At 43.6% G+C, this 26296-nt stretch overlaps 1 protein-coding gene across 4 annotated transcripts in view; it reads right to left on the bottom strand.

Moving 5' to 3' along the window:
- The window catches only part of Scn8a (sodium voltage-gated channel alpha subunit 8), a 210483-nt gene that overhangs the window by 72534 nt on the left and 111653 nt on the right, over window positions 1-26296 (bottom strand). For all 4 annotated transcript variants that reach the window (XM_045151776.1, XM_045151775.1, XM_045151778.1 and 1 more), the window contains exons 7-11: window positions 21327-21548; window positions 19744-19807; window positions 17763-17904; window positions 15738-15944; window positions 14386-14679 (exon numbers count right to left, since the gene is read on the bottom strand). In XM_045151776.1, coding sequence (XP_045007711.1) covers window positions 14386-14679; window positions 15738-15944; window positions 17763-17904; window positions 19744-19807; window positions 21327-21548 — 929 coding nt within the window. The remainder of the gene's footprint in view (window positions 1-14385; window positions 14680-15737; window positions 15945-17762; window positions 17905-19743; window positions 19808-21326; window positions 21549-26296) is intronic.

The raw sequence follows: 26296 nt of genomic DNA, 5'->3' as shown, positions 1-26296 counted from the left end.
CCAGAGTTTGTGTGCAGTGGCTAGAGGCCCTGGTGCACTCATTCTCTTTCATGGCTTATTATTATTATTTTGTTATTTACTAGCCAGGTGTGTGGCACATGCCTTTAATCCCAGCATTTGGGAGGTGGAGGTGGGAGGATCTCTTTTTTAATGTTTATTATTATTATTAACAAGATATTTCATATGGATACATAATGTGTTGGTACCCTCTTTGAGATCTCTCTCATTTTCTTTCTATCTTTCTGCCTCTTTCTCTCTCAGATAAATAAAATATTTAAAAAAATAAAATAAAATTCCAGTGCCATGAATAAGATACCTGATGGAGTTGTTAGGCAGGAAGGCTATAGGAATTGCTTTTATTTGCCGACCAAAACTATATGGTAAGTTCCTACTGCTGAAGACAGCACACGCTTCAGTTGGAGGCTATAGAGATACCAAGATAGACCTGAGCCGTCTTCATGCTAGAAAGGGCTACGCTAGCTGCTGGGGGAGAAAAGCTGCCAATAACCCTACCCACCTGTGGACCTGTACATTTCACGACCGACCTGCCAGGCAAGATGCCCCAGGAGCAGCATGACAGTTATGGTTGGATGTGAGGCCAGGCCCACAGGAGAGAATCATGTCTAGGACTATAAATCTGGCCCAAAGCCTGTAGCTAGGTACACAGACCTTGTGGGGAGCCCATGACTGTGGTTCTGCTAAATGGGCACGTCAAATTGCCTTATAAGTATCTATGTTTGTTCCCATAGATTGCTACTGCTCACACATCCTTGACCACAAAAGTTTCCTTATGCAAAGGGCAGAGGCTAATGCAGAGATGTATAGCTGGCCAAGTTACCAAGAATAAGCAACTCTTGTGTGTCTTAGCTGTAAATATGACACATAAACTACCTCCTCCAAGGCTCAGGGACCCTCATGGAAGAGAGGGCAGAAAGAATGTAAGAGGAAAAGGGTCAGAAGGGGAGGCCATGAGTGCTGTCTTCTGGATATGATGTAGCCATTGTACTCAGTACTCCGAGCAGTCATAGTTTTCTGCACAAGACTGAGTTTGTCAACGTTTCCTCATGGATGAGGGAAGTCATATCGGCCAGCCTCACATCTCTCAGAGTAGCTAGTGGTAGTTAATGATTGCTAGGAGAGGGGTCATGTCCTTCAGTGGGGTAGCCACTGATGGGTGGCCCATTTTCCAGTAAACAACCTCCCTCCCATGATCACGCAGGCAACCAGGAGATGGCTCAGCAGTTAAAGGTGCTAGCTTACGAAGAAGCATGTCAGCCCAGGTTCAATTCCCCAGTGCCCATGTAAAGCCAGATGTGGAAGGTGGTGGATGTGTCTGTCTGGAGCTCATTTCCTGCGGCAAGAGGTCCCAGATCACCCATGTTCACCCACCCCCACTTTGCAAATAAATACTCTTTTTGTTTCCTTTTGGTTTTTTGAGGTAGGGTTTCACTCTAGCCCAGGCTGACCTGGAATTCACTATGTAGTCTCAGGATGGCCTTGAACTTCCAGTGATCCTTGGCTCCCCACCCCAAATTCTGGGATTGTGTACCACCATGCCTGGCATAGATTTTTTTTTTTTTTTTGAACTTACCCATTTCCTCTACCTTGTTCTTGAATTCTGACTTTCTGCCCTCTACGTGGTCTATTCTATTGTCAAGACTTTTCACAGAGTGTTTTATTTGACTCATTGCACTGGTGCATCACATCACTTTTTGTTGATAGTATTACTTATTATTAGAATGAGACATGACTCATCATTACCCCCTTTCTAATAATAAAATTTAAGTGCTGAGAAGCCTTATTCATGTGAATATTATCTGAGAAAGGATGAATTTTATAATAGTAATGTCACTCAAGTCTTTGAACCCTTAAGTTAGATGCCAAAAACCACATGGCAAACTACCAGCTAAATTTATTATAATAATCAGTCAGTTGACAACTTAACTCCTCTTCTAAGTTTGTTGAAAGCAAAGGACTGAAAACCCAACTATCAAAGGATTTGTTACACTGCTGAAGTATTCTCTTTGCTGGTTTCTCAAGATTCTAAAAAGGATTGATTATTTGCTAATAATGTTATAGGTTCTCACATAAGAGTTACTCTTTCATCTAAAGGCAGCTTTATGCAACCTAACAGAAAAAGCTGGCACTATCAAAACTACGTTCACATCTTTATATCACTGTCAACATTTTAGTATACTGGTTTTTAACATGGGTTTTATTTTTATGAAAACCTTAAAGCCATATATTTAGCTCATTTAACTTATGCAAATCCACCAGATGATATAATTTACAAAGTCAATTCTCACTGTTCTTACCTTTCTTTCTTCTTTCCTTCCCTTCCCTCCTCCCCGTATATTTCCTTTTTATCTTTCCTTCCTTCCTCCCTCCTTCTTTCTCCCTCTTTCCTTACCTTTCTTCCTTCCTTCCTCCTTTCTTCTCCTTCCCTTCCCTTTTCTTTCTTTCCCTCTCTCTTTCTTTCTTTCTCTCTGTCTCTCTCTTTTTCTCCCCTCCCTCCCTCCCTCTCCCCCTCCCTCCCTTCTTTCCTCCTTCCTTCCTTCCTTCCTTCCTTCCTTCCTTCCTTCCTTCCTTCCTTCCTTTCCTCCCTCCCTCCCTCCCTCCCTCCCTCCCTCCCTCCCTCCCTCCCTCCCTCTCTCTCTCTCTCTCTCTTTCTTTCTTTCTTTCTTTCTTTCTTTCACAGGTTCTCACTCTAGCCAAGGCTGACCTGGAGTCAACTCTGTAGCCCAGGCTGGACTTAAACTTACTATGATCCGCCTACCTGTCTCCCAAGTGCTGAGATTAAAGGTATGTGCCACCACACCTGGCTTCAGTCCTCACTCTTAAAGCAATGAGCCAAAATTAGACTTATTTTTATTTGAAAAAGCATGACCTCACTTTTCATTTTCAATATGTGTCCCCATCACAATCATCCTTCCCCCAAGCTTACAACAACCTTGATATTAACTGTTTTACTCTTAGCAGAAATAGGTAAGAAAGAGAAATTCAGAAAGCCTTACAATAGTTACAGTCCTTGGATTAAAGAAAACATTGTGAACACTCATAATTTCAATTGTCCTTCCACTTAGCACCCTAAATATTTTTTGTACTTTAAGAAAATTAGCCACTTAAGATGGTAAGAAAGGACTTCTGAAAAGGGAAGTAGGAAATGAGAAATAGTGGTACTTGGACCTCATGGCTGATCTCAGCCACAGTTCCATCTAAGTTAAAGGTTGGGACTGGGCTCCTATAAATTGTGACTGGAAGACTTCAAAAATGTTCCAAGAAAGATGGTGATGGAGTATAAGCCCCATTTGAGAACTACCACTGTATGAAGAAAAAACTTAGTTGCCTGACATTAGACAACCTTGCTACACTGGGATACTTAGTTTTGGCAAATGAGAGCCCTGAGAAAACTTTCACAATTTTAAACTGTAATAGATTTTTGCTTTAGAGTTCAGGCCTTATTTTTCTTCTAAAGTGATAACACTGATAATTTCTTGTGGGCTGGTACTGTGTCACTATAGTGAGTGCATTGATTACAAATGCTAAGGAAACTTTCATTTATTTATTTATTTATTTATTTATTTATTTATTTATTTATTTATATTCTGAGGTAGGGTCCCAGTCTGGCCCAGGCTGACCTGGAATTCACTATGTAGTCTCAGGGTGGCCTCGAACTCATGGTGATCCTCCCACCTCTGCTTCCTGAGTGCTGGGACTAAGGGCATGCACCACCACGCCCAGCTGAGAAACCTTTTTTGATAATACCGTGAAGATAAGCCCAGAAGGGCTGTTGGCTTCCTCTTCGGTACACTCTTGTGCCTGTCTGTGAGTTGTCTAGGATTCTACTTCTGGTCCCACACTAAAAGTGCCTCCAGTTCCTGTACTTTTCTGGACTGTTCAAAGCCCGTGTATGTAAACTGGCATATTTTCCTTAAAGAGCCTATGGTCATTTGAATGGCTGTCCCCCAATAGATTCAGGAGTTTATTCAAGCTTGTAAGCCGCCTGGCTGGAGGAGGTGTCACTTGTGGGCAGATCCTAGCGTCCAACCCTAAGGTGTTGCTGGAGGCCAGTCTGAATTCCAGCCTGAAGGTCTGCAGAGAGCTTGAGCTCTGCGGGTTCCTGGAGCTCGCTCGCTCATGGTGCTGCTGGTGGTGCCTCTCTGCGTGACCTGTGAGACGGGCCAGCTTCTTCTGTCATTATGGAATGTCCCCCGGATCTGTAAGCTTCAGGGAATCTCATTCCTCCCACAAACTGTGCCTGGTTTAGTTCATCCCAGTCACATAAGCTGACTTCTACAGAACCCTAGTTCCCTTGCACGTCACTGTCGCCCCTGAGCCTTCCACTTGCTGCAAGGCTTTTCCTACCTTGGCTTTGAGCAGCTCACGAAGTTCTGAAACATAAATGAACTTTATCACTGGGGTCCACATCAAGAAAATCATAGTGAGGGATGGGACTGTAGCTCAGTGAGAGTGGTTGCTCAGCCAGCAAGGCACTGACATCTGTCCTCAGCACCACAAAAGAAAAATAGAAAAAAGATGCAGAGCGTGGTGGTACACGCCTTTAATCCCTGCACTCTGGAAGCTGAGGTAGGAAATGCTGTGAGTTTCAGGCCAGTCTGAGAGTACATAGTGAATTCCAGATCAACCTGGACTACAGTGAGACCCTATGTCAACCCCCATCCCAATAAATAAATAAATAAATAAAAAGTTGTTTTTTTTTTTTCTTTTAAAGCATTTGTAATCAATGTTCTCACTACAGTGAGACCCTATCTCAAAAAATAAAAAGGAAAGAAAAATCATAATCAGATCATTTCTTTCTACATGGAGATGATGTCACTGTTAAAAGTTATTTACTGTTATTTACAGCCATGTGGCTGTAAATAAGCCTCTTGAGAAAAAGTAACAGGGAAGTAACATCTTCTGACCACCCTAATTTATTCTGCTTTATTGCACTGGAAGGAGGTGACACACTGGTTAAGTCACAGGATGTTGGCTAGGTTTTGTTTGTGAAGAAAAGCGGGCATGGTATGCTATTAGGACACACATGGCCAGCACTTATGCTTCCTTCTTCCATATTGTTGATTAGTGAAGGGATCAGAGCTGGGCTGGAGAGATGGCTCAGCAGTTAAAGGCACTTGCTTGCAAAACCTGATGGTCCAGGTTCAATTCCCCAGTAGCTACGTAAAGCCAGATGCACAAAGTGGCGCATGCATTTGGAGTTTGTTTGCAGTGGCTAGAGGCCTTCGAGTGCACTCATATTCTTATTCTCTCTCTCCTAGCAAATAAATAATAATAATAATAATAATAAAAGGGCTGGAGAGATAGTTCAATGGTTAAGGTGCTTGCCTGTAAAGCTAATGACCCAGGTTCAGTTGCCCAGTATCCACATAAAGGCACATGCACTATGTGGCACATGCACCTGGAGTTGGTTTGCAGTGGCTAGAGGCTCTGGCGTGCCCATTCTCTCCCACCCCTCTGCTTGCAAAGTAAATAAATAACAATATTTTTAAAAAGGTATCAGGGCCTTTTTAGCGTACTAGTTCTCTTCTTACACATAAGCCTTTGCATCCTCACTGAATTACTGATTCACTTCTCTGAACTAGCTCCTCTCCAAGTGTGATTCACAGATCAGGGCTACTACAGAACTGTTACTGGTTTGCAATGAGACAAGCAGAGAAACTAAGAGAAACACTTGGAATTTTTTTTTATAGCAATTAACATTATCATAACATCTAAGAATGTGATAATTTTTGTAGAAATTCATTGTTATATTTTACAACAGTATCAGTGCATGAACAATCAAAGAAAAAAATAGAAACTAGTCCTTCACCACAGACGGTTTGGGCGAAGTAGCTCTGAAGATTACAGCTGGCTGAAGATGGGGTCTTAAGATATGAAGACAAAAGCTGGGCATGCTATCATCCTAGCATTCAGGAGGTTGAGGCAGGAGGATCACAAGTTTGAGGCCAGACTTAGGAGGCTACATAGCAAGACTGTGTCTCAAAAGAGGGGGGAAGGGAAGGAAAATGATGAGGGAACTCCTCCTTTGAAAGAAGTGCTTATGACTGGATTCCCAAGACAAATGATCTCTACCATAGAGTAGCCCATGAGGTAGCAGGATGAGGGGAAGGATGGTCAGAGTCTGTTAGTGCTGACCCAGGGCAGGGCAGGGTTGAGCACATTCGGGATTGGACATCATGGTGGTTTGAATGGATGTCCTCCAATACACTCAGGAGTTTATTAAAGCTTGTAGGTTAGATTTCCAGTTGTCTGGACGGAGGAGGTGTCAGTGTGGGCAGACTGGACTCTAGGGCCCAGTCTTAAGGAATGTTTGGGGCAGATCTGAACCCCAGCTAAAGATACAGAAAGTCCTGGAGCAGCACTCCGGTTCCTGGAGTGGCTTGCTGGGGTGTTGGTGGTGGCTTTTCCCTTTGCCTGGACCTGTGAAAGAGGCCAGCTGCTTCTGCTGCTATGGAACTTCCCCTGCATCTGTAAGCTTCAATACATACATCTCTTCCCCCCCATAAACTGGGTCTGGTCTGGAGATTAATCCCTGTAACATGAGGCTGTCCACTGCAGACAGTTTGGGTAATTTGGGGTATATCTGAGACAAAAGGTTTGGTACCTGACCCTGGGATAGTTTGGGGCAGGGGATACTAGTATGAGTTGGACAAAGGAGGTAGTTGGGAGCATGAGCTTTGGGTTGTTTGATTTTCATATGCAAAGGGAATATTGTGAAGCGTAAGCATAAGCCTAAATGTTAACAAGCTATGCTGGGCAGGAAAATCTCCCTGAGGGCTTCACTGGAGGCACAGGTGAACAAGGCAACACAGGAACACCTTGGATCTATCCCACAGTCACCCTTAACCCTTTCGCTTCACGACCCAAGACAGGCATTCAAGCCTCGTCCAGCATCCACACCAACCTCTTCATTCCATTCCAGCTTTCACTGTTTCCCTCATGAGCCCAGCCATGCAGACCCCCTGCCTTCTGAAAGCCCCTTTCTTCATTGCCAGGGCACATCCCTCCCTCGGCTGTGGATATTTTCTCACTTGCCATGGCCCAAGCCTGCCTGCTTCTTTCTCTATTAACTTTTACTTCTCCACAGCACTGAGCTTTTCTGCAGGGTCCTTAGGCTTTACCTTTACAACAGCTTTTTTTTTCTCCTCCCTAATACTTGTTTTATTCTTCCTTTGTAGCCATCTATGAGCTCCTCTGAGGCACACTGCCAGATCATCTTTTGATCACTTGGACAGCTCTGCACGGGGTAGACATGTCTAACTTCACTAACACGTATTTAGATGCTGCACCGCAACCCAGCCATGCACACAGGCCGCGGGTCACTGCTTTGCTTCTCGCTGCAAGTGCCCCTGGACTACCCCCATGATTTTGCTGACACTACCTGGTACATTATCTCTACCTAAGGAGAGAAGCTTGATTTAGTTGACAACACAATTTAATGTTTTTAAAATAAAATGCCTATTGGGTCTCAGTAATCATGGCTGCAATCATTCCTTGGACCTGCTTAGGTTATGAGGTGAGGAGGTCTTACTTGTTTTCAAAATCTTTGCTACAGACCAGCTAGGTGCTTTTGGCCCTTTCCTGACAGGCATATCACAGCTACTTAGAAATGTGACCTGAGTCTATGTGTTTCTTGGGAAGATAGCTCTGGGTGTTCTGGATTTGAGGGAATGGACCTCACATCCCACCAAATATGATCCATGGGGTTTGGGGACATCCCCAGGTTGAGATTCTGGAAATGTAGTAAAGTGCAGGATTGTTTTGCATGTGTTTGTATGTAGGAGGCATTATGTGGTGCGTGTGTATGATGTGTGCGCATGCATGCAGGAGCAATACAGGGAGTGTCCCTCTTCATTGCTCACCCTCTCGGTTCTTTTCCTGAAATACAGTCTCTACACTGATTCTGGAGCTTGTGGTTTTTCACGTGATTCTCAGTCTCTGCTCCACAGGACTGCATTACAAACACAAACAGTCACGTCCAGTTATTTACACAGGTTCTGGGGATTTGAACTCAGAGCTCTCAGGCCAACATGCTTGCACAGGGAGCACTCTCACCTGCTGGGCCATCTCTTCAGTCATGGATGTTTAATTTTAAATGTTCTATTTCATTTTTTCCTTTATCGTTTTCTTTCAATAAATCAAAGTTTCTTAAAATGTAGTACTTGAGGGCTGGAGAGATGGCTTAGCGGTTAAGCGCTTGCCTGTGAAGCCTAAGGACCGCGGTTCGAGGCCGGGTTCCCCAGGTCCCACATTAGCCAGATGCACAAGGGGGCACACGCGTCTGGAGTTCGTTTGCAGCGGCTGGAAGCCCTGGCGCGCCCATTCTCTCTCTCTCCCTCTATCTGTCTTCCTGTCTGTGTCTGTCGCTCTCAAATAAATAAATAAATAAATAAAAAATGTAGTACTTGAGATTCTTTTAAGCCTGCCCCAGCAAGTTCAAAACAATTTCTAGATAATACTGCAATGAGGTTTGCTTTAACCCTTTTTGTTTTCTCACAAGGATCCAGGGGATACTATGGACCTGACAGTTCCAAAATATTTAAAGGCTTTTCACCAGGTATAGTGGTGCACGCCTTTAATCTCAGCACTTAGGAGACAGAGGTAGGACCGCTGTGAGTTCGAGGTCAGCCTGGGCTGGAGTGAAATGCTACCTCAAAGAAACAACAACAACAAAAAAATTTGAAGACTTTCCTTTTGAGAATGATGGTAATAATGACATGGTAAGTTCTTTAAATATTATATGTCAGCATTTAGAAGATTGATGTAACTTGTGAACTACAATTTCCCAAATGATCAATGCATGTTCAAGGGTTAAAGATTGTAGGTGTAAAACAGAGCAAGGGTTTTAGTATAACAGTGTGGGAAAGTGGTCATACAGTTGCAGATTCAACATTCTAGCTAACTACTTAAAAAGTTGCCATGGCTTAATTTTGGAACAGTGTCAAGAAAAACATCTAAAATGATGCAGAATGGCTATAAAACATTCCTCCATTTTCCAGCTCTGTATCTGTATGAAACCACAATTTCTTTAAATACTTCCAAACAAAAAATATATTATTGCAAAACATTAAATGCATCCAGCAGCAGGTCTGATGTTCTAGCTTTTTGCTACTGAAGCACAGGTTCAAGAGAATGGCCAGAAATGTAAATAATACCATGTTTTCTACTGCCGGTTTTCATACCGGGAAAGTTTACTTTTATTAAAAATATAATTTAGGGCTGGACAGATGGCTTAGTGGTTAAGGCCCTTGCCCGCAAAGCCCAAGGACCCAGGCTCGACTCCCCAGAACCCGTGTAAGCCAGATGCACAAGGTCATGCATGTGCACAAGGTGGTGCATGTATCTGGAGTTCAACTGCAGTGGCTAGAGATTCTGGCATGTCAATTCTCTCTTTCTTGCTCTCAAAAAACCAAAAAACTGAAAAATAATTTGTGTTTATCATATGATGGGTTCCTTTACTATTTGAAAATAAATATTTTTAAGATTTGCCATAATAAGGTTCACTTTTAAAAAGCTCTTTGGGATTCTCAATAATCTTTAAAGATATAAAGGTGCCCTAAGACCATAAAGATTTGAGAACTGCTGCAATAGAATAAAATCCTATATACAAGAAAGGACAGGTATGATGGTACATCCCTTTAATCCCAGCACTCAGGAGGCAGAGGTAGGAGGATTGCCATGATTCCAGGTCAGCCTGGGCTAGAGTGAGACCCTACCTCAAAACAAAACAAAACAAAAAAAACCTATATAAAATAAATAAATAACCAAACAGAGTCAACATAAGGTACTCATAAAAACTGTTGTGAACCCTGAAATAGGTAGAGTGAAATAAGTAGGAGATGAATGGTTAGGAGATGTAAGGACATACAGGAAACTGTGCTGTGGGAAAATTGAAGCTGCCTGCATTCTTAAGCCAACAGAAGAGATGGCCACGTAAGCAGACAAGTGCGCAGGCAGAGGTAGCTGGGTGCACAAGTTCTGGAGTAGATGGACCTGGGTTGGAATTTCGTGTAACACCTACTAGAGATATAACTTAGAAAAGTTAGCTAATCTATCCAGGTCTCAGCTCCTCCAGTGATTCTTCTAGAGTCCTGGGACAAAGACCATTGCTACCATGTAGGACATCTAAGCCAGCCTTGGCAGTCAGCCATGGCCTCTAGGAATCGACAATTTTTTTTTTTTTTCAAATGGAAAAATTAGAGTGAACATTTTCATGCAAAGCAGGACATCTCAGAAGCCTAGTTTTATTTTTTGAGCCAGGGAGCAATCAATGTGACTCTGTACTAAAGCCTATAGATTAATCAGAGACTATTCAATAGCCAAGCATTACCAGCAGTAAGGTATTCATTAATGAGCTCAGTGATGGTTCTCAAGACAGGGATAGGGTTTCAACAAAGCTGCAATCACATTTTTTAAAAGAGGGAGCACTAGGAGAAAGGTGATGTGAAGGTGACTGCAGGCCATAAACAAGTCTTAGAGGGGGCTGAATTTCTAAAAATCTTGCATTCATTTGGTCAGCAATATCTGAATGATAGCCATGTATATAAAGGCAGACCTTAGGACATTAAACAAGGAGAGAATAGGAACATTAATAAACAAGCACAGAGTATATATACTGGAAAAATAAAAAAATGATACACAAATAAAACATGAGGTAAGGCTGGAGAGATTTCTCAGTGGTTAAGGCACTTGTCTGCAAAGCTTAATGATCAAAGTTTGGTTCCCCAGTACCCACATAAAGCTAGATGCACAAAGTTCATTTGCAGTGGCTAAAGACCCTGGCATGCCCATTCTCTCTCTGTGTCTATACCTCTCTATTTGCAAGTAAATAAGTAAAATATTTTTTTAAAAAAAACATGAGGAATACTGATTAATTCCAGGTCAGCCAGAGCTAGAGTGAGACCCTACCTTGAAAAACCAACCAACCAACCAAACAACAACAAAAAACCATGAGGAAGAGATGGAATGAAACTTTCCACTTGGGAAATGGGTGGGTCAGGAAAGGGTTCTTGGGGAAAAGATATGACATGAAGAACAACTAAGATGTGAACAGCTCATCTTATAGAGGGTATTTCTAGGGCAATGCTCAAAGTCTCACATGAGAAGCATCTGGTGAGAAAATAGGGCTCAGGAACTATCCACACCAGGGAAGGGGATACTATAAACACCATGCTAAAGAATTGTGACTTTATTAGAAAACAGAATGAATTAAGGGAATTCTCTCTCATTCTTCTTAATAACTACTCAGGACTGTCAATATTTTCTTTAAACCTGGTTCAACCTCCCATTGCTTTTAACAGAATTTTTAATTATTTCTGTTGGTTAGTTTTCATTAGTGTCAGAAGGTGTTATCCAGGCTACTGGCAGAGAAGTCATTAACAGTCTTACCAAGCTATGAGCCCCTGTGTACTATGGACAAGATATGCCCACGGATGCATCAGTGGCATGGCTGTTACGAGGATAACCAATTGTTTATGATTAGATTTGGGGCCTGCTCCACAGGAGAGAACTCATGCTTGCTACTGTAAATATACTCAAAGTGTGATGGAAAATGAAATAAAAATCTTTTTTTGAAAATGAAAAATTAAGTGTACACTTTTGAGTTAGAGATGGGACTCTGGTCCCCTCCCTGATTTTCTGGCGCTGTGAGCTAAAGGCGACACAGAAGCAGCTGCCGCTGCACCTGCTGCGGGCGCTGAGACGCGGCGGAAGGAGGCACGGCCGCCCTACCAGTCTGCTACTGTGCCAGCGCGCTGAAGACGGCTGTGTCCTGCTGCCCGTATGTCATCCAAAGTCACACCGCGCCCTCCCCACTTTCACCAGCTTGCGTGTGGCTGGTTTCCGTATGTGCCCCTCAAAAGCTCAGGCGCTCGAGAAATCTGGAAGCACGAGCTTCTCTGCAGCATAATAGTAAGTTCTTGAGTTCTCCGGTCCTCTTTGAGTGGCGCTTGGCTTTCCCGCTGACTCGAACCCAAACTTCTACAACAAAAGCTCGTGGCTAGGGAGGTCCCAGGCACTGGCTGGCAGGGGAGCCACCACTGTTCTGCTAAATGGACGTACTGTCTGAGCACCTGCCTTCCGCGCAGTCACCCCCTAGCGCTGCTCTCCAGCTCGGGAGGCTCCCTCGGGCGCGGGTGGAGGCGCTGAGAGCGTGGCCGGCACGTGCTCAGCCCCACACAGCGCCGCCCGCCCTGCGAGGCTCGAACGCGAGGACGGGAAGAAGAGCGGTGCTGGAGGATGAGGAGGAGCGCTGTCTTTCCGACACGACACGGCGGGCTGTTAGCTCTCAGCAGCTATCTGGTGAGCTCATCAACATTCCATCCTGTGTAGAGGGCCCACCCCTCCCTGCGGTGCTACCGGCAGGTGGCGGTGGCTGGGCAGGGGAGACATTTTCTTCTACAGTAAATTACCCGTGCTCGTGCTCAGGTAAATAAGTCACTCCCCTGCCCCCACACCCATGCTTACGCAGCAACCCTAATTAAACTCAGTGGGTCACACACATGAAAAATGTGAAAGTAGGAAGGGGGACTAGTGGCAAAGAAGAGTGAAAGGGAGACAAGAAAATGGAGTGAATACATTCCATATATATGTGTGTGTGTGTGTGTGTGTGTATACACACACACATACATACATACATACACACACATATACATATATACATACATTAAGTTGTCCAAATAATAAATTAAAATTATTTGGGGGCCTGGAGAAAATTTTCAGTTCTGAGGTAGGGTCTTGCTTTCTAGCCCAAACTGACCTGGAATTCACTATGTAGTCTCAGGGTAGCCTCAAAGTAACAGTGATCCTCCTATCTCTGCATCCCCACTGCTAGGATTAAAGGTGTACGGCACCACACCCAGCTAATTCATTACTTTAACGTATCTGACTGCCTCACAGCACTGAAAGGCCCCCGGGGCAGGGTTGATGTTTAGCCACTTCCTGATCTCTAAGATCTAGTACCATCCCTGACACTTAGCAGATATTTCATAAATGCATACATGCATAACAGCAGCTACAGTTCTGGAAGTGATCTGGTAGCATAAAACAAAGAGGAGAGGGAAAAAACCTAGGGAAAACTATAATGTACAAGTGCAATACAAAAAAAAAAAAAAAACCTTGGGGCTAGACAGATGGTTTAGCAGTTCAGGAACTAGCTTGAAAGGTCTAAGGACCCAGGTTCAAATCCCTGGACCCACGTAAGCTGGATGCATATGGTGGCACATGCGTCTGGAATTCTTTTGTAGTGGCTGGAGGCCCTGGCATGCGCTCATTCTCTCTCTCCCTCTTCCTCTGTCAAATAAATAAATAAATAAATAAAAATAATTAAAGAAAAATCTCTCTGAACTAAGACAAAACTAATAGGAACAGTAAAGAGATGGACAGGAAGGACTCTGCTTTGATGAAGTAATAGGACTGGCCACAGACTGAGGTAGGAGGTGAGAGATAGCAAATGAATCATCTCTGGGAAAAAACAAGATACTGGACACACTTTCATTTCCAGTAACCTATTTCATGCCTACAAAATATCCAGCATTTCCTTAAAATGGAGAATTAAAAGGCTCCCAAATTATTTTCTGTCATGTTCTTTAGAATTCAAAGATATGCCAACATGGTGGCACACACCCAACACTCAGGAGGCAGAAGGAGGAGGACAGTTGTGAGGATAGTTGTGAGTTGGAGACCAGCCTAGGACTACAGGTGAGTGCCAGGTCAGCCTGAGCTAGAGCAAGACCCTACCTTGAAAACAAACAAACAATCCACAGATACATATCATGTGCTGTTATTTATAATAAAATGCTAAGTAATTATCTGCCAGTTTTCTCCCCTTTCTCTTAGTTTCGTCATTTATCAAAGTTGGCTAAAATTAAAGGTGTTTGATATATTATAGGCTAGTTTACCAGTATGCACTCTACAGCTACAATAATTAATTACTAGAAATTGCCATCCTCAAATAAGTTGTCCTAAAGAGTTTCACAACTTCTATTATTACCTACAGTTATATGTAATTCTTAAACAGAGACGCGTGATGCTTAGCCACTAAGAGAGAAAAGTTCTGATGTGTTAGAACTAGGAGTGTGCTAGCGTGGCGTAGGCATTAGTGTGAAGCAAGGCCGGCAAAGGTGATCATGCAGTCCTAGGGCTGCCCTTCTCAGAGGAGGGTGGCAGGGTGGCAGGATTCGAGAGGGGGATGCTAATGCATTGGTGAAGCTTCTGCCTGTGGGAGAGCAATGTGGATGGAGCAGGGAGAGGAAGGGCAGGGGTTTGGGGAGGCCTGGGGGTGTAAGGCCAGAGGGGAAAAGAAACAACTGGGAGGAGGAAAAGCAGAATCATTCAGGTTTATTTGATCCAATACAAAGGGTTTACCTGATTCATGATGGAAAATTTCCTCCCTATTCTGTTGTCCGGTAGCCGGAAGCCCTTCCTTCTCACGCCCTCTTCTGATTCTGATTTGAACACCTTCTCGGGGTCTCCCTTCTCCTCCCCTTCAGACAGCTCCTTTTGCTTCCTCTTCCTTCTCCTATTGCGTCTTTCCTTGGCGCTCTTTGAACTGAGTTTAGAAAGTTCAGATGAGCTCCGCGGAGAGCCGACCCCGTCTTCACCTTCTTCTTCAATGGCATCTTCTGAAACAGTGCCTGCTGAAGTGGCCATTGCAGCAGCCTAGAAAAGCCACAGCAACAGAGCTGGTCAGAAGCGTCATCTAGGGCAACCCAAGTCAGCCTGTGGGCACAGCGTGTTTTCTCTTCCATAGACAAAAGGGGAAAGGGCCAGCCTGGTGGAGGAGGCTGCAGCCAGGCCTGGCTGCCTCCACTTTCTAGGTGGATTTGGAGAAAGAATAGGAAGTTAACAAGTAAACATGTCTGTTTGCAAATTTTGTTTTAAGATTTTTCCTCTGTCTTCTTTTAAAAAAAAAAAATTCATCTAGCTGGGTATAGTGGCGCACGCCTTTAATCCCAGCACTTGGGAGGCAGAGGTAGAAGGATCGCCGTGAGTTCAAGGCCACCCTGAGACTTCATAGTGAATTCCAGGTCAGCCTGAGCTAGAGTGAGACCCTACTTAAAACAAAACAAACAAACAAAACAAAACAAAAACCCAACAACAACAACAAAAAAAGGAGGAAAAAAAAATTCATCTATTTTATTTATTTATTAGAGACGGGGGCGGGGGGAGGGGTAAAGAATGGGTGCGCCAGGGCCTCCAGCCACTGCAAACGAACTCCAGACACGTGTGCCCCCTTGTGCATCTGGCTAACGTGGGTCCTGGGGAATGGAGCCTCGAACTGGGGTCCTTAGGCTTCACAGGAAAGTGCTTAACCACTAAGCCATCTCTCCAGCCCTCTCTCTTCTTTTTAACTAGAAATAAGTGTTCTACAGCCATAAAGAATCCCCTTCACGGATCTCTGAAAATGATTTTCTAATCTTTTTCTCAACAACAACAAAAAAAATGGCTGCTTTGGGTTGGAGAAGCTGAGTAACAGAGTACCTGCTTAGGATGCACAAAGCCCTTGTTTGATCCCCAACACTAAAATAAACAAATGAATAAGTAAAAAAACAAAACAACAAAAAAAGCTATGCTTGTAAGAAGCACTATCAAAACTAGCCTGCTCCCCTTGTCTTCCCAGTCCGGACATAGACGAGCTGTGACAGTCCACGGCAATGTGCGGCAGCCTCGGCCCCTGGGCCTGAAGGAAGGCTTGTTGTGAAGAATTAACCACCAACCTGGGCCTCTTCCTGTTGCTTCTTAAGTTGCTCCAGCATTGCTTTGAACTCAGCTTCTTTTTGCTCTGCCTCTTCCAGTGTTGCCTGATTCTGCTCTTCATAAGCCATGGCTACCACAGCCAAGATCAAGTTCACCAGGTAGAAAGAGCCCACAAAGATGACCAAGACAAAGAAGATCATGTATGTTTTTCCAGCTGCTCGTAAGGTCTGAAAAGATAAAGGTCATTTTCTGAAGTGGGATGAACACACGTGTGGGCTCGCTAGGAGCTCCACCTGCAATGTGAATAGTGCCATTTTGTGTGCCATTTCTTACTATGTAACACTGAATATCCCCAGGCTAAGTGACCTCCCTAATGGTTAATTCTCACACTTAATGTGGACAGAAAAAAAAAAAAAAAAGCCTACTACATACTCCTTTCATAGAAAAGTATTTGATTTTTTATCTCTAACTGTGCAGCCCTGACTGATCTGGCCCTTGCTATATAGATCAAGCTGGCCTAAACTTGCAGTGATTTGCCTGTTTCTTCCTCCTGAGTGCTAGGATTATAGGCGTGCACCATCAGGCCACACTCATCTTTACTTCTATGGAATTTAGTGTTAATCATAAGTATTTTATGAAACAGACTAAAACCTAAAAGAACCCTAAGCTGTCTAATAGGTAAAACTAGCTTAGAGATTTGAACTAGAAGCTTCCCTTAAGGGAGGGTTCTTCATGCAAGGGAGGGTCACGTTTCTTATTCTCTAACTAACTGGCATCATCAAATACCAGAGTCCAAGAGAAAACAATGGATTACCATGAAATTTCTGTTCAGCAGTCATCTATACTAACTTATCCACTGTGCTAGGTGTGGTGGCACTCAGGAGACAGAGGTAGGAGGATCGCCATGAGTTTGAAGCCACCCTGAGACTACATAGTGAATTCTAGGTCAGCCTGGGCTATAGCAAGAGCCTACTTTGAAAAACAACAACAACAACAACAAAAAATAAAACAAAGAAAACCACAAAACAAACAAAAAAGAAACCCAAAGCCTAACTTACCCATTATAACCTATAAAATTACAAGACATAACTAGTCATCAATGTAGCCCAATATGAAGATTCCTGACCTTATTTTTACTAATATAACCTGCTTGATTAAGTTCAAATATATAATTCCTCAAAAATATTGGGGATGGGAAGATGGCTCAGTGGTTACAGGCACTTGTTTGCAAAGCTTGCCCACCTAACCAGGTTCAATTACAAATCCATCCATGTAATCTGGACACACAAAAAATGATGTAAGCTTTTGGCTTTTTAAAAAAAAGTTATTTATTTATTTATTTGAGAGAGAGAGAGAGAGGGAGAAAGGATGGGGGCACCAGGGCCTCCAGCCATTGCAAACGAACTTCCAGATGCATGTGACTCCTTGTGCATCTGGCTTATGTGGGTCCTGAGGAATCAAACCGGGGTCCTTTGGCTTTGCAGGCAAGCACCTTAACCGCTAAGTTATCTCTCCAGTCCCTAAGTTTTGGCTTCTGTTTGCAGTGACAAGAAGCCCAGGTGTGCATGCGTACGTGTACAGACATATATACACCCAAATAAATAAATAAATAAATAATGCTTTAAAAAATGTTGATATATTTTGACCCAAGGTCCTTACGGATAGTAATCCCAACTTCATAATATCTAGCATAGTGTCTTGTATAAACAGGTACTTAATATTTCTTAAATAGATGCCTACATCCAAAACTCAAAAGGCAGGTATGCTGCAGATGCTGAAACAAGAGAAAAGAGGGTACAGCCAGCATATTCCTAGGCCAGGCTAAGGCTATCAAGGCTGTAAGTGTCTACAGTTTTCTATGACTATGCTTCAAGAAACAGAAATGAGAACTAGACAAATTCTCTTACATTGTAAGCTTGTTGACTGAGGGAAATGCCCTCCTTTGATTGTGCTTAATGTCTCAACTAAAGTTCTCTCATATACATAGTCCCAACCCAATATCCTCATGCTAATAGAATCACCGAAGAAAAAGAGGTAGTGCTTACCAACTGATACAAGTTTTCCCAATAGTCCTGGGTCATAAGGCGAAATAATGCTAGGAAGGCCCAGCTGAAAGTGTCAAAGCTTGTGTAACCATAATTGGGATTCCTTCCTGCTTTCATACATTGGTATCCCTCTGGGCATTGCCTAAAGACAGAAAGGGAAACTTATTGGGTTGAGGATATAGTTCAGTGAAAGAGCTCTTTCCTGTTTACTGTATGCAAGTCACTGGATTTGACTCCCAGCTACACACACACACATACACACACACATGCACACACACACACTCTGCAAGGATGTCGGGACTTTACAACATAATTCTACCCCATCATGACCTTGGAGATGATAAACAATATAAACCCACCAATTCTATGACCTTAGAGACAGAAGAAGCCATCCTTAGAACCAGGCAACAAATTTGAAGAAAAATAAGCAGAAACTTAGAAAGAGAACGGAAATAGTAGCTAGTCAATTTCTGGGATGTGAATTACCTGGCATATTCTCTAAAAATGCAGTGTCCTGGGCTGGAGAGATGGCTTAGCAGTTAAGGCATCTGCCTACAAAGCTTAAGAACTCATGTTAAAATTTCTAGGTCCCACACAAGCCATATGCACAGAGACACAAGCACGCAATGTCGCACATGTGCACAAGGGAGCACATGCATCTGGAGTTTGCTTGCCACAGCTGAAGGCCCTAGCACGTCCATTCTCTCTCTCTCTCAAAATAAATTAAAAAAAAATGCAGAGTCCTAAGTCCTACTCAAAACTTAGGCACTGAAAACTTTGCACAGGGAAGTCTATAGATCTATGTTTTAAAAAGATATGCCAGAAGTTTGTTTCTTTTTTTAAATCCATGCCAAAGTGTGAGGACCACTGTCTTAGATTCATATCAAGATACAGTTAATTGAGTTGACAGTCTAAGGACAAAGGCACCAGGTACTTCCTAGCTGTCTGTTCTCGGTGTGTGAGTGTGAGCGCAGGGGTGCACATGCCACATTGTGCATGTGCAGGGTCAGGTGTGAGCGCCCACTTTCCACCTTTTCTGAGAGAGCCTCTTGCTGCTCCCTGCTGGGCCGCCGGCTAGCTGGCCTGTCCTGCCTCCACCTTTCATCTTGCCATAAGAGCACTGCCATTACAGACGCACGCTACTGCTTACAGCTCTAAGTGGGTGCTGGGGTCCAAGCTCAGGTCCACAAACTTGCCCAGCAGGTGCTTTCCCTAGCTGTCCCCATCTCTGTTCTTGTAACATTTGCTATGATAACCTAAGCCACAGTAGGGCTTTCAGTGACCTTATGCTTTTGGACTCATCTGATTTTTCTTTCAATGTCAATTCTAGGATCTTTAGTTGTCACAGTCATTTAAAACACCAGTTCCTAGGGGACCAATATACTCTGTGTAATGACACCACTACCCGACATCTGAATAGCTCTGCACTTACAAAGTGCTTTCATCTATGATGTGTCTAACTGGCTCCTTCCAGTACCCCTGTGAAGACGACAGAACACAGCTTGTCAAATCTCTGTCAGGGATTCGAGACTGAGATAGGTAAAATGTCTTGCTAATGGTCTTAGAGCCAGAGAGAGAAGACTCAGGACTCAGGTATTAGGTTGCTAGCCATCCCTCCCCTGTGATGTCAGGTCTAGTACATTTTGGGCTGTGCTTGGATGCTAACCTCTCACCAAAACTGTGTTAAGACAGGATGAGAGTCTAGAAGAGACGGGTAAGCTATTTACTGTTACAGACTGTCTTCTTATCCTTTTGTATCTTTGATTTAAACTTGAGACTACATTCACCTACTAGTGAAATGTCAACTTTGGTTGGACAGGTACAAAACAGAAAGAAAATCTGAGTCAACCAATAGGTCAGATCCAGTTGTAGGGTCCATTGTGTGAGCACAAAGAAAAGAGAAAACATTGCCCATTTTGTTCCAACTAATAATAGGCACATTATTTTAAGGAAGGAGAATAAAATTAGGTGAGCTACTTACCCAGCATCAGAACTGTTCCCACAGAGCAAAGGTTCCAGCATGCCAGGAACTGTGTAAAAATTTGCTAGAAGAAAGTTCAAAGAGGTAGGCAATGAATAGGCAGATCTCACTGAATGAGAGAATAAGGTTACACTGTTCCTAATTCACCCCAGCAGAAGCAGCTATTGATTTTAACTCATATAAATCCCATCAGCAATGAAAACTGACGAGAATTCCTGCACATTAATGATTTTCCTATATACATTTACAAACTAAATGTGCTACCCTAAAGGCCTTGATATAATGGGCTTTTCATAGGCCTCTGACTTCAGCTCTACAGGTTAGGTTGTGGTACTTGAATCAAAGGGTCTAAAGTTAAGTATCTGGGTTCCTCATCCCTTTATGTAACTTTAATCTTCTATACTTGAAACTTTTTAAAAAATTTATTTATTTCTTTGGGGAGATGGGCATGCCAGGGCCTCCAACCACTGCAAACGAATTCCAGACACCTTGTGTATCTGGCTCATGTAGGTCCTGGGGAATCGAACCTGGGTCCTTTGGCTTCACAAACAAACACCTTAACCACTAAGTCATTTCTCCAGCCCTACTTGTAACTTTTTTTTTAAGATGAGAGAGTGAGAAAGAGAGAAAGAGATAGAGAATCAGCGTGCTAGGGCGTCTAGCCACTGCAATGGGACTCCAAATACATGCATCACTTTGTGCACACAAATGACCTTGTGCACGTGTGACCTTGTGTATTTGGCTTATATGGGTTCTGGGGAGTCAAACCTGGGATTTTAGGCCTCGCAGGCAAGAGCCTTAACCACTAAGCATCTCTCTGGCCCTACTTGTAACATTTTTACCAAGATGTTCTAGAACACCTCACTGGTCACTGTTATTACCATGCCCTACTTTAAATCACAAAGCATGTGCCCTTGAGATCTCCTTTGTAACATTTTCTGAGGGTTACTTAGACTGACATTAATAGTGATATTTTGCTTATTTATAGTTGTTATTAGAAATATTACTGCATTAAATTTTCCTTAATTTCCAAGTTCCTCAAATGAAATTAAAAAGTCCTCAGCTATAATAGGATCAAATGTGTGTTAGCTAGTTCCTGACTTCCTAGATATGCTCAATTATATGTCCTAAGTACCAAGAAAGCTTGGGTTCCTTAAGCATATTCTGGCCTAAATGTTTAAATATTTTAAGTATTTCAGGCACCCCAGGCAAGAGAAATATATATATATTTGTTTTTCAAGGTAGGGTCTCACTCTAGCCCAGGCTGACCTCAAACTCCTACCTTTGAGTGCTGGGATTAAAGGCTAAGAGAAAGAATTGTTATTAAGCTTCTAAGCACAAGTTTTAAAGCAGAACTTTAGGGGCACATGTGGAGAAGCTGTAAGGTTTCACTTGGCTCTAAAGGGGTAGAAAGAGAAAAGGGGTGAGGCTTGAGAGTTTCCAAACAGCTGTGCCTTGGCCAAAGGAAGTGGCATCCCAAGATTACTTCTGGTAGCACTGCCATCCCTTTTCTGGGCTGGTGGTGGCTTCTGACCAGGAAACTGGGGCCAGCCTTTGCCTCTTGCAAGGGAGGGGCCACCTACTTTTATTGTTGATATACTCTTCCCAGTCGAAGCCTCTGGTGCCATTTTCAAGATAGCTCTCGTTGAAGTTTATGGGCCACACAACACACTTGTTTCGCAGGTTCCCCATGAAAAGCTGCAGGCCGATCAGGGCGAAGACGCTCAGGCAGAACACAGTCAGGATCATCACGTCCGACAGCTTCTTCACTGACTGAATGAGGGCGCCAACGATGGTCTTCAGGCCTGCCGAGACAGAGCCCCCCGAGCCCGAGTCACCTTGCAGCCCTCCCCACCTCCCCCAGCCTCCCCCTCAGCCCTAGCTACGACCCCTCCTCCTAGCATCCCTCTAGGAGTATAGTCACTGAACCCATGTACATGAGAATAACCGTGGGTCAGCAGAACTACCAGTTCCCCAAAGTATCTATGTTTAAGCCATGAATTCTTCAAAATCAAAAGATAGCTGCTTCCAGCAGCATGTGGCTTCTTTCTCCCTGGATGCACTTTCCTGTCTCACAGCAAAAGAAGCCAGGCTGTTCTCTCTGGGCCTCGATGCTCCTCTGCTCCTGCTCATCCTTCCCACTCAGGGTACCTACCACTCCCTCCAGAATGGCTCCTGCCTTCCCCCCTCTTCTTCCCTCCACTACACCCCATACTTTCCTTGGAAGCATTTGTTATGATTATAAGTCATTCTTTGTCTGTCTTGTTCTTAGTTGAATCTATCTGCCTAGCTCACAGGAAATTTTTGTTAAATAAACAAATGGAAAAATTGGAGATTAAGGAGGCTTTCAAGTAGGAAAGGGAACCATTAGCAGTTTGTAAGCCAGCAATTAGCAAGATGGTACAGTAATATTTTCCTAAGAGCTCTGGAAATGTCAATGTGTTGAAAAAGTCCATTATTACCAATCCAGTTTTCACAGCTTGCCTTTAAATTTAAACATATAACTCCTCTGTATCACACACATGTCCTGCTTGCTACAATGACCTTTTTAGTGGCCTTCATTAAAAACATAAACAACTGTGACCCATTTTAACTGGGTTTTATTTATGTTTTTCTGTGGTTGGTGCTGGGGACTGAACTCAAGAGACTGGCACATGCTAGGCACAAGATCAAGCACTGAGCTAGATCACCAACATTAATTTGAGGTTTCAAGTGCAACCTATGGGTTTCAAATTTGCCTTGAAGTGGATAGATTGTGGAACTGCATAGGGAAGGAGCAGTTATAGATGACAGAAAAATATGGCTAAAGGTTGATATGGCTGAGGTCAAAATGAGCATCGGGCAATCATAGAGCATGGCCCCAAAGAACTGATACTCCTGGTAGCCAGTGGCCCAGGATGAGCAGGAGGGAGACGCTGAGCCTCAAAGGAGGCCTCAGGAAGGTTCTCTCTCATCCTTGATCAACTTCTGACAGCAAGAATATGAGGCTGGCATTCCAGAGAAGCCTAACCTTGGCTTTGCTAAGGGGGGAATGGGTAGATCATCACTAATCCTAACCAAGATAAGCCGCTTCCTTGTGTCACCCAAGCACTACAAATAACCTCGTGGATTGTCAAGAGTTTTTTCTTTCTCTTATTTTAATTTTTAAAATTATTTTTAAATTTTTTTAATTTTTATTTATTTATTTGAGAGTGACAGACACAGAGAGAAAGAGGCAGAGAGAGAGAGAGAGAAAAAGAGAGGGGAGAATGGGCGCACCAGGGCTTCTAGCCACTGCAAACAAACTCCAGACGCGTGCGTCCCCTTGTGTATCTGGCTAACATGGCTCCTGAGGAATCGAGCCTTGAACCAGGGTCCTTAGGCTTCACAGGCAAGTGTTTAACCACTAAGCCAATTCTCCAGCCCTTAATTTTTTATTTTTATTTAAGAGAGAGAGAGAGAGAGAGGGAGAAATAGGCAGGTAGAGAGAGAAAATGGGCACACTAGGACCTCCAGCTACTGCAAATGAACTCCAGATGCATGTGCCACCTTGTGCATCTGGTTTACATGGGTCCTGGGGAGTCAAACCTGGGTCCTTTGGCTTTGCAGGCAAGTACCTTAACTGCTAAGCCATCTCTCCAGCCCCCCCCGCCTTTAACCATTAAAATGGGAGATCATTAGAAGGAGGTGGTAGCTCAGTGGCAAAAGCAACAGCCTTACACAGTCAAGTCCTGAGTTCTAGCCTCAGCACTACACCACCAAAAATTAAGCAAACAAGTAGATAAACAAGTAAATAAAATTGAGACCATGATATTTGAATATCACAGACTGTTGTGTGAGGATTAAACCTGGATCATATAGCACAGTAGAAACTGGTACAAAATAAATGCCTTAAAATGTCAACCTTTACTGTCTAAACCTCAGTTTACTCATCTATAAACATTTGCAATACTGGAAGAATTGCTATGACATTTACATAAAATAAATATAGAACATATCTAATGAGTGCCTAGGAGATAGCTGGCACTCAGCATCGCCATCTATTAGCACTATGTATCTACTGCCTTTCTCAAAGGGCCCAGTTGGGATAAGCCACTGCTTATGGCTACCCTTAAGAAATGGTGACCTCATGTGTGGTATGGATGTGGTTCTTTTTTTTTAATGAGAGAGAGAGAACTGGCACACCAGGGCTACCAGCTACTGCACTCAAACTACAGAACCCCAAACATGTACTACCTTTTGCACATGTGTGTGACCTTGTCACCTTATGCGTCTGGCTTACATGGGATCTGGAGCATCAAACGTGTCCTTAGACTTTGCAGGCAAGCTCCTAAGCCACTAAGCCATCTCTCCAGCCTGGTGGTTCTTTTTTATGCTATAGTTTGCAAGTGGCTATCTAGAACATTCCAAGTTGAGCCCAACAAAATTTTCTTTTTGAGTCAATAGTAGCAATGGAGGCTGTGCCTAGTTAGGACCTTGCACAAAGCAAGCACTTAACAAGCTTTTACTCGGAGAATCAATGAACAAGAAGTGTTTCTCTTCTTAGATACACTGAAAGGGATTTAAGAGACAGTAAGAAAAAAAAGACCTGGGAGCTAGAAAGCAGTGCTGAGGAAGCACTTAGAGGCCGCACTTTCTCACAACATGGAACTCTCTGCAGACTGTGGCACCAAGGGCTTTAGGGAGAGCTTGTCTGGGCTCCAGGAGACAAGGCTTCTCCAAGCAGATTCCTGTTCTCACAGGGCAGCAGAAGGGGCACCAGAAAGCTCAGTGGCCACTACAAGCCACCATGTTCAGAACAAATTTCAGGTCACTGCTGAGGTCTCAGACCTCTGCTGTGAAATGGGGAGACGCAGCACTGCACAGCCATCAGCAGGATCGAAAAGATGAATGTCTCTACAAGTCTTCTGAAATCCAGGAGCTGAAGCTCAAGCCATCTTTATACCTCAGGCATGTGATCACACAGCTAAGTATATCAAGTAGAAGACAGATAGCCACCAAGAAATAAAGTGCCCAGGGCTATGAAGTTTGCTTCCATATTACTGCTAAAGAATAGAAATTCCTTACATTTTGCCTGGGTTGGGATAGGCCCATGTTGGGTCAAAAATTCAATTTTAGGCATCTAAAACTATACGGGCCTGCTGCTGTCAAACTCAAAGAGTGATTTAAGTGGGCTACTTGGGGAGGTCACTAAAGAATGGCTGTAAAGTTTCTTATTCTATACTATTTATGTGTTTTTTTCAAAGCAGCATCTCACTTTAGCCCTGGCTGGCCTCGAATTAGCCTGTACTTTTAATGAAGAGCTTGCACAGCCACGTCCCCTGAGTGCATCAGGTAAGCACCCACATGAGTGAAGGATGATCATTTAACTGAACTGAAAAATGAGCCGCCATTTGTACTGGCAGCAAGAGTATAAAACTACAGAGGAAACAAATGGATTCATCATAAATAAATAAATAACCTTTAAAAGCGTAACACTTCAGTTATCAGTCTGACCTAATTTCCTTGGATGGGAACTCTTTGGATAATTCTAAGCCTGTATAATAAAAAATTTTAGGCTATGAGCTCCAATTTTACTTTTTCCCTAAGGCTGGGCTCTCAGTAGCATTATTTGTATGTGTGTAAGTGAGGTGACTCTCTCTTAGTAGTTGTAGATGCCAGGGTGGACATATGACCTAAATCCAGAGGCTTTTCTGCAGGAATCTGGAACTATATAGCGACAGCTGTCTTGTGTGGCAGACCTATGAACATGTAAGTCTGAGAGCTGACCAGCAGCCACGCTGCGTCATTATACGTAGTGCGACACGTGTGAGAAGCAGGGGAGTTCAAAGAGAGTGAAAGGGAAATAGACACGTGGACTGAAGAGACCCGAGACGAAGTACTGCCCATTTCCGGGGCTTTTCTGCGCCTGCCTTCAGGCCTTCAGAGGCCCAAGATTCTTCCACCCTTGGCTTTCAGAGGTACTCCTGTGTCCTCTCACCTGCACCCAGAGATGACCTACAAACACACCACCCAGGCAGGTGGCTTACCATCCCTTTTCCATCAGCCAGATGTCACTGCTGAAGAAATCTAGAAACGTGTGTCCACAAAGCTAAAGAGACATTTCCTCAAGTGTGTTGCCATTTGAGGCTTAGATCAGCTCGTTGGGAAATTTGTTTAACTTTCAGAAAGTTTAAAGTGGAAACTCAGTTGGAAATGACATTCAGCTGCTTGTACTTCACAAGCACTCAGAGAAACAAACCTTAATTAGGCAAGAAAAATCACTAAATAACATTAACTACAGCCATCTACAAAGTGCACGCTCCAAGAGTCTCATTCAGATCCAAAAGAAAAATGGGAAGAATGCCCAGAAGAAAGGAAAGCAAGGGGGCATGAGGTGTGCAGGCGAAGCAAACGGCCACTTCCCAGCAGCGCCGGGCGCCTCGCTGAGCTCACAGAGGCTTGGCCTCCTTCCGTCGGGGTTGACTGTGAGCCCCCGTATTTGCAGAGAACGGGCGGCGGTTTACAGAGCGGATGCCACCGATGCATTTCCTAAGCACCAGCTCTATGGCTGCTAGCAGTGGCTTGTCAACAT

The sequence above is a fragment of the Jaculus jaculus genome, chromosome 6 (assembly GCF_020740685.1).
Source record: "Jaculus jaculus isolate mJacJac1 chromosome 6, mJacJac1.mat.Y.cur, whole genome shotgun sequence".
Classification (NCBI taxonomy): Eukaryota; Metazoa; Chordata; class Mammalia; order Rodentia; family Dipodidae; genus Jaculus; species Jaculus jaculus.
The sequence above is the reverse complement of the archived record's forward strand: the minus strand, read 5'-3'. Positions and strand labels throughout refer to the sequence as shown.